The sequence below is a fragment of the Saccostrea cucullata genome, unplaced genomic scaffold (assembly GCF_032062105.1).
Source record: "Saccostrea cucullata isolate Sc308-1 unplaced genomic scaffold, CSIRO_AGI_Scuc_v1 ctg1003, whole genome shotgun sequence".
NCBI lineage: Eukaryota > Metazoa > Mollusca > Bivalvia > Ostreida > Ostreidae > Saccostrea > Saccostrea cuccullata.
The window spans coordinates 145,976-153,183 of NW_026926129.1; the positions used below are offsets into that span (position 1 = coordinate 145,976).

The following is a 7,208-nucleotide window of genomic DNA, read 5'->3' on the forward strand; positions in this document are numbered from 1 at the left end:
GTTTGTTTTTTTTAATATTCATTTGGTTCGTGTATTTATAAATCATCTTTTCATGTTAGTCAAGAAAAAGTGAACAAATGTCTGCATTTACAAACTGGAGAATTGATAAAAAGTTATAGTTAACTATAGTAAGTCAAAGTGTCAAAAGACTCTCTATAGTAAATCGAAGGTTTAAAATGATCACTATACTTTTATAGTTATCGCAGTAAATCAAAGTTATCACTTTAGTAAATCAAAGTTTTTACCAACAGGTGATTTGCGTTTTACATCTTTCTTTTCACAAATAAATGAAAGATGAAGATAGCGAACAGTATTCAAAAGTCCATAAAACGTTACAAACTAGGAGCTGAGCAAACACGGACCTCCAAAACATCAGAGATGGGATCAGGTGCCATGGAGGAGTGAGCATCCCCTATCGACCGATCACAGCTGCCGTGTGCTCCTTGTCATGATTGGGAAGTAACGGAAGAATCCGTCGTCAATTCAGTGTATAAATAATGGATTAACAATTAAATGAAAAACATCTGTTAGCATTTGACTCCTCGTCAGTTTCTCTTACTTATGCAGCAATATACCTTCATCACCTGCATACGGAGTTTATACATGTATATCTCAGTTGATTCGATACGCAAGAGCATGTTCTACGTATGAACAATTTCTAAAGCGAGGTAAATTATTGACAAACAAGTTGATGAAACAAGAATACCAGCAGCCACATTTAAAGTCATCATTTCAATTTGTTATACCCTTATAAATATCATTCTATATATTTATTACTTATAAAAAGTCCAACAAAAGAACTGTTTATTACATCGGTATAACAATTTCACTATTGACCGGTCTTACATAAGAATTGTTAGACCGCAACGTCACTCGTCTGTTACGTCACAATTAATTGTTATACCCTTATAAATATCATTCTATTTATTTATTACTGATAAAAAGTCCAACAAAAGAACTGTTTATTACGTCGGTCTAACAATTTCACTATTGACCGGTCTTACATAAGAATTGTTAGACCGCAACGTCACTCGTCTGTTACGTCATAATTAATTAATCATCGTGAAATATCGGCGACGCGAAAATAGCCGAAGTTAAGAGCTTCAAGAGTTGTTGCTAACAGCTAGGTAAGGAAGAAGGGAAGAGTATATTTTGTGATAAATAATTTTTGCGATACAATAGATACATAATGGATTTTTTTCTTTCTCAGCTTGATGTGTTATATTTACTGAAGAAGCCATAATTTTCCATACAAAATAATTGATAATATAGCGTGTATTGATTAAATTGATCACTCTTAAGTGAGCAGTGAAGGGTATAACAAAACAGTTATAGTGTAGACTGGGATTCGGGCAACATATGATTTGTTGGACCTGAAGGTGAAAATGTTGCCCTTGGCCTGCGGCCTCGGGCAACATTTTCACCTTCAGGTCCAACAAATCATATGTTGCCCTCATACCCAGTCAATAACTGTATATTTATCATCGTTCAATATCGGCGACGCGAAAATAGCCGAAGTTAAGAGCTACAAGAGTTGTTGCTAACAGCACGGAAGGGAAGAGTAGGTCTTGTGATAAATATTTTTTGTGATATAATAGGTATATAATTGATTTTGTTCTTTCTCAGTTTGATGTTTTATATTTACTGAAGAAGCCATAATTTTCCATATAAAATAATTGATAGAGTGTATTGATTAAATTGAACAATCTTAAGTGAGCAATGAAGGGTATAACAAAACAGTTATAGACTGGGATTCGGGCAACATATGATTTGTTGGACCTGAAGGTGAAAATGTTGCCCTTGGCCTGCGGCCTCGGGCAACATTTTCACCTTCAGGTCCAACAAATCATATGTTGCCCTCATACCCAGTCAATAACTGTATAAAGTTCAGTGGTCAATACAATGACCTCGTCAGCAAATATAATTTATCATTGAGTCAAATGCTGACTGACGTTTTTCATACTTAGTCTATTTGATAGTCCATTCTTTAAACACCGAACTGACGACGGAATTTTCCGTTATTCCCTGATCATGACAAAGAGTACACGGCGGGTGTGACCGGTCGGCAGGGGATGCTCACTCCTCCATGGTACCTGATCCCACCTCTGATGTTTTGGAGGTACATGTTTGCTCTAGTCCTAATTTGTAATGTTTGATGGACTTTGATATTGAATAATGTTCTTTAAATCTCAATATCCTTCAATGATAAATTGCATTTACTGACAAGGTAATTGTATCGACCATAGAACTAACGAAATAATGACTTTAAACGAGACTGCTGAAATTCTTGTTTCGTCAACTTGTTTGTCAATAATTTACCTCGTTTTAGGAATTGTTCATACGTAGAGCATGTTTTCGCATACTTATCAAATGAGAGATATAAACCCCGTACGCAGCTGATGAAGGTATATTACTGCATAAGTAAGGGAAGTTGATGATTGAAAAGTTATCACGTTTATCATAAAGCATGGTTATTAGATTATTTTTCACGTCTTTTTCAAGTACAATATCTAAAAAATAAACAGATCTGTCCGCATCCGTGAATCAATTTCTATGATTTCGGGAGAACATGTCCAAAATCAAATTCTGCATTTAGTTCCAAGACAGCAAATCGATTTAAGTAGTTATTTAAGGCAGCTGAATGCTAGTGGACTGGATATAGAAATAAAAACAAAAAAGTAGAGATCGATTTTTCCTACTTGAATAGTCTTTCAGGTTGTAAATTGTGATCGAAAAACGGGTCAATATTCGGATCTCAAACCTTTCCAAAAATACGGGTATCAGTGCCTCTGTGTAAACGTCCGAATTTTAAAACCCATTTTGAAGGATTTACTTCCATAGAAAATTTAAACTATTGGAACGTAGATAAGAAGTCCTCCAGTGACAGTCTTTAAACGTCCCATCATTTCAGGAAATGTGCTTTTGGATAATGAAATCTGTTGTCTGTGTTTTGATAATTACTTGTCGATAAAATGCTTACAAAAATGTCATTTGAAACTTTCATTTTGGGGTTGATGAATTTCTGGATATCTGCAGGTAAGCTAGGCTTTTTCACATTGACTAGGAAGTAAATTAAACAAAATTTTAAATAATATAATGAGCTGTCTTTTAGAGATTTTTGAGTCCCCATGCCTTGGTTTTAAAATGTTAACTCGCAATACTACTAATCTTTTAGGTGGCTAATCATACTATGTACACCATGTTCTGTTATTGCATCAATATGCATGAAGAAGCAAATTACTCACCATTCATTAGTTTTAAGACATGTTTTCGCTTTTATTTTAGACAAAAATATCTACCGGTCTTGTAGAGTAGGATCCCTCCCGGAAAACTGCCTCTAGAGTAGGATTTCCCCCGGAAAACTGCCTCTAGAGTAGGATTTCCCTACGGAAATCCCACACCAGAGTCAATTTTCAAAAGGAAAATCCTACTCTATGTAGTAGTTATCGAGTGTGATTTCTGTGTTTTAGTTATAGAGTGTTTTTCCCCAGAGCCAATTTTCCCCCAACAAAATATAATTGCTGTACTTATGTTTTGAAGGGGAGAGGGGCGGTACATTATAATAAGTGTCCCTTCCTTATAATGGTGACTGGATGTATTGAATATATGTATACAAAGAATGAAAATGAAAATCTCATTTCTCTCAGCAACTTTGAAATAATTTTTAGGTCAAATAAATCAGTGAAACCAGAGGAATTATAAGTTTACTCTGAGTCTGTCTGTCTGTCTAGCTGTCCCTCTAACTGTCCTAAATGGTTTTCCGCAGTTTGATATGGACGGGCTGATTTTGATGGGTTAAAGTTCAAGTTTGCATTAGCATTACATGTAACTCCGCATCAGAGATCTAGCTTCTTTATGAAATTACATTTCATTTTTTTTAATTTCAAGGGTTTTCCGCAATGCTTTCTAAAAGAATGGAGCTATTGAGCTAATTTTTGATTTGTGAATTTCAATTTTGCTTTTGCTTTTTTGTTCAATGAATATTAACGCGCGGAATAATGGCTATTCGATTTCTAGCTATATTACACTTGCTGGTAGGGGACAAGTATTGATAATGCTATATATACCTTCAGAATGTTCGTTACATTGTACAATTTGAATACCGGTATAACATGGCAAATACGAAATTCCTTTTTATATAATGATAAATACATAAACCCTTTTCATTAAAAATTCAGATATCTTTGCTAATTGAGGTGCCTCTCTCAATTTAGAAGTGATAAGTCTTTAAGTGAAACAACTTTATGTTTGGCTTAGCCAAATACTTTGCTTAGAAAATTCTTACTCAAGAGTACAATTTCTGGGAAAAATCCTACTCTACAACACTGGTACTTGTATTTGATTTTTACATTAATTAAGTTCTCAATTTCAAATTATGTCCCAAGAAAAAATATAAACATTACATTAATGTCATAGTAATTTTATTTCAGAGGTTGCATCATGGGAAGTATGCCGTAACAGTGATCAAACACGACTTAATTCATTCCGGGGCAATATCTATTGTGAACATGGCTGTTGTGGATATGCATATGAACAATACTGCTGTGCTGATAAGTTAATATAATAGATATTTTCACCGTGGTACTAATTATTATATAATGCAACATTAATATAATCTAGGTGCAGTGCGAAAGAATAAAGCCAGGGTTCTTATTATGGATTTCTTTTTTCAAACCGATTTCGCCAAATAATATTTTCTTCTGGGTTATAATTTTTACAATTGCACGATTTTCAAGAACAAAATTCTATGAAAACTTAAATTTCTGACTAATATATATAAGTGAATTGATATCAATCCACTGTAAAAATAAAATAACAAAATAAGAGCCTTACTATGTTGGATCTTATTTTACATGTACAGTATCGGTCTAATTGTGGGATGTTCCTTTGGAGGCCTGGTGTTTCTGGGTGTATTATCCGGTGTAATATTTTGCTGCATACAGAAGAGCAAACGAAAGAGAAGCATTATAAGACCTCTAGGGAGGGGGCTCAGTCAAAACAACGCAGCCATTATTTCAAGCGGTGAGTACAAATCAAATAGATGGAGAGAGAAAACGAGATAGGCTGTAATATTCATCTGATCAATTGATTTTGTTTTCAATTCGTTTTTAATGATTCATGAAAATCTCGAAAAATTAAACATTTTATTTTTTTAAGTATAGAATATTGCATATGTACTTTCATTGTATCGACCGTAGTATATGTAAAATATGATCTTTAAACGATACTTTTTTTTATAATCATTGTCATTAACTTATTTGTCAAAAGCTTTCGTCAATTTTATTCGCACGTATGTAAGTTAAGCATGCTTACATTCATATCCAATTAAGTTTACGAGAATCTTGTTTGTAACCCTATTTTTTTTAAGTTGGGTATCAGTTTTTGTCTATTTTATGTTTTAGGTAGCCACTTTGAACCCCATTTCAAACACGTACTAAAGCCACCACCCTATTCGTTGGACCCACCCCCGGCTTATTCAGAAATCGTGCCCCCATATTCTGCTTCCACCTCTCACAAAAACCATAATGAACACACAACAAGGGCAATAATACACAACGATAACCCACAAACGGGAGTTAATATTCTGCATAATAATGTGCCATTACAAAGTCAGTATCAGCCACCGGGAGCAGTTGAATTTCATTCGGAAGGCCATGGTATTTGAACGTTTTTAATCCTTGATTGTGTGATACTTTGTTTAAATACAACTACATTTAATAACTTCTAAGCAGTTTGTGAGCCATCTTATTTATTTTTTTTTTTATTTTTGTGTATTTTAAGTTACAAGTCGAAAATATATAATTTTGCAGGTGATTTTGAGCAAATCAGTAAGATATATGTTGCATTACACACAATGTTACAAAATAGTCGTGTAATGTGCAATACGCTCACCAAAGAAAAGCCACTTTCCTCCATATTTTCTATGTAATCCTTACCCGTAGAGCATGAACTGAAGACTTTTATGACAATTGTGAATTTAATTAATTTAATCTAATTAAAAACTGTCAAATAATACATTGAGCTGTAAAAGTCCTTGTTATCAAATATATTGAAAATATTAGACATTCACCTTTTGATTGTGAACATGTTCAACTACTTTAGAAAAATCAGAGTTCTGTGTTAAATTTTGATGTACAGTGGAAACGTGTCGTTTAATCTGAACGGAATTTCACAAAACAATTTTTAAATTATACCTTTGTGTCTTTCCTAGCATATAAGATATATAAATTTTAAATGTTTTGTATACATGTATGTCAGAACAAAACTGAAACAAATGATATGTTACTTTCTTATGCAGAAATTATTTTTAAAAATATGAACTTATTACTGTTATTATTTAAACAAGATTATTGGGACCATAGTATGGCAAGTCAAACGTTGCAATATTGGATCTTTTCCATTTGTATTGTAAATTTTCCATTTGTATTGTATAATTTTTCATTTGTATTGTATAATTTTCCATTTGTATTGTATAATTGTATAATTTTCCATTTGTATTAAAATTTTTCATTTGCATTGTATATTTTTCATTTATATTGTAAAAAAATCATTTTTGTATTGTATAATTTTTCATTTGTGTTCTATATTTTCCATTTGCATTGTATGATTTTTCATTTGCGTTGTATAATTTTTCATTTGCATTGTATAATTTTTCATTTATATTGTAAAAAAAATCATTTGTATTGTATAATTTTTAGCTCACCTGAGCCGAAGGCTCAAGTGAGCTTTTCTGATCACATTTTGTCCGTCGTCCGTCCGTTCGTCTGTCCGTCCGTTTGTAAACTTTTCACATTTTCGACTTCTTCTAAAGAACCACTGGGCCAATTTTGACCAAACTTGGTACAAAGCATTCTTGGGTGAAGGGGAATCTAAATTGTTAAAATGAAGGGCCAATTCCCCTCACAAGGGGAGATACATGTAATCAAGAAAAGACAAAAATAGGGTGGGGTCATTCAAAGGGCGGGGCCAAATGTCTTCTTCAAAAATCTTCTTCTCAAGAACCCCTGGGCCAGAAAAGCTGAAACTTATGTTGAAGCATCCTGGGGTAGTGTAAATTCTAAATTGTTCAAATCTTGACCCCCAGGGGTAGGGCGGGGCCACAATGGAGAATCAAAGTTTTACATAGAAATATATAGGAAAAATCTTTAAAAATCTTCTTCTTCTTAAGAACCACTGGGCAAGTAAAACTGAATCTTATCTGGAAGCAT

General features: G+C 33.4%; 1 protein-coding gene across 1 annotated transcript; it reads left to right on the forward strand.

The window, feature by feature from the left end:
* Positions 1–2,792: 2,792 nt before the first annotated feature.
* Positions 2,793–5,956, forward strand: LOC134270876 (uncharacterized). The gene is made up of 4 exons (XM_062753125.1): positions 2,793–3,036; positions 4,431–4,554; positions 4,862–5,022; positions 5,403–5,956. The coding sequence occupies exons 1-4, from the start codon at positions 2,973–2,975 to the stop codon at positions 5,663–5,665; spliced, it is 612 nt and encodes a 203-aa protein (XP_062609109.1). The 5' UTR covers positions 2,793–2,972; the 3' UTR covers positions 5,666–5,956.
* The last annotated feature ends 1,252 nt before the right edge of the window (positions 5,957–7,208 follow it).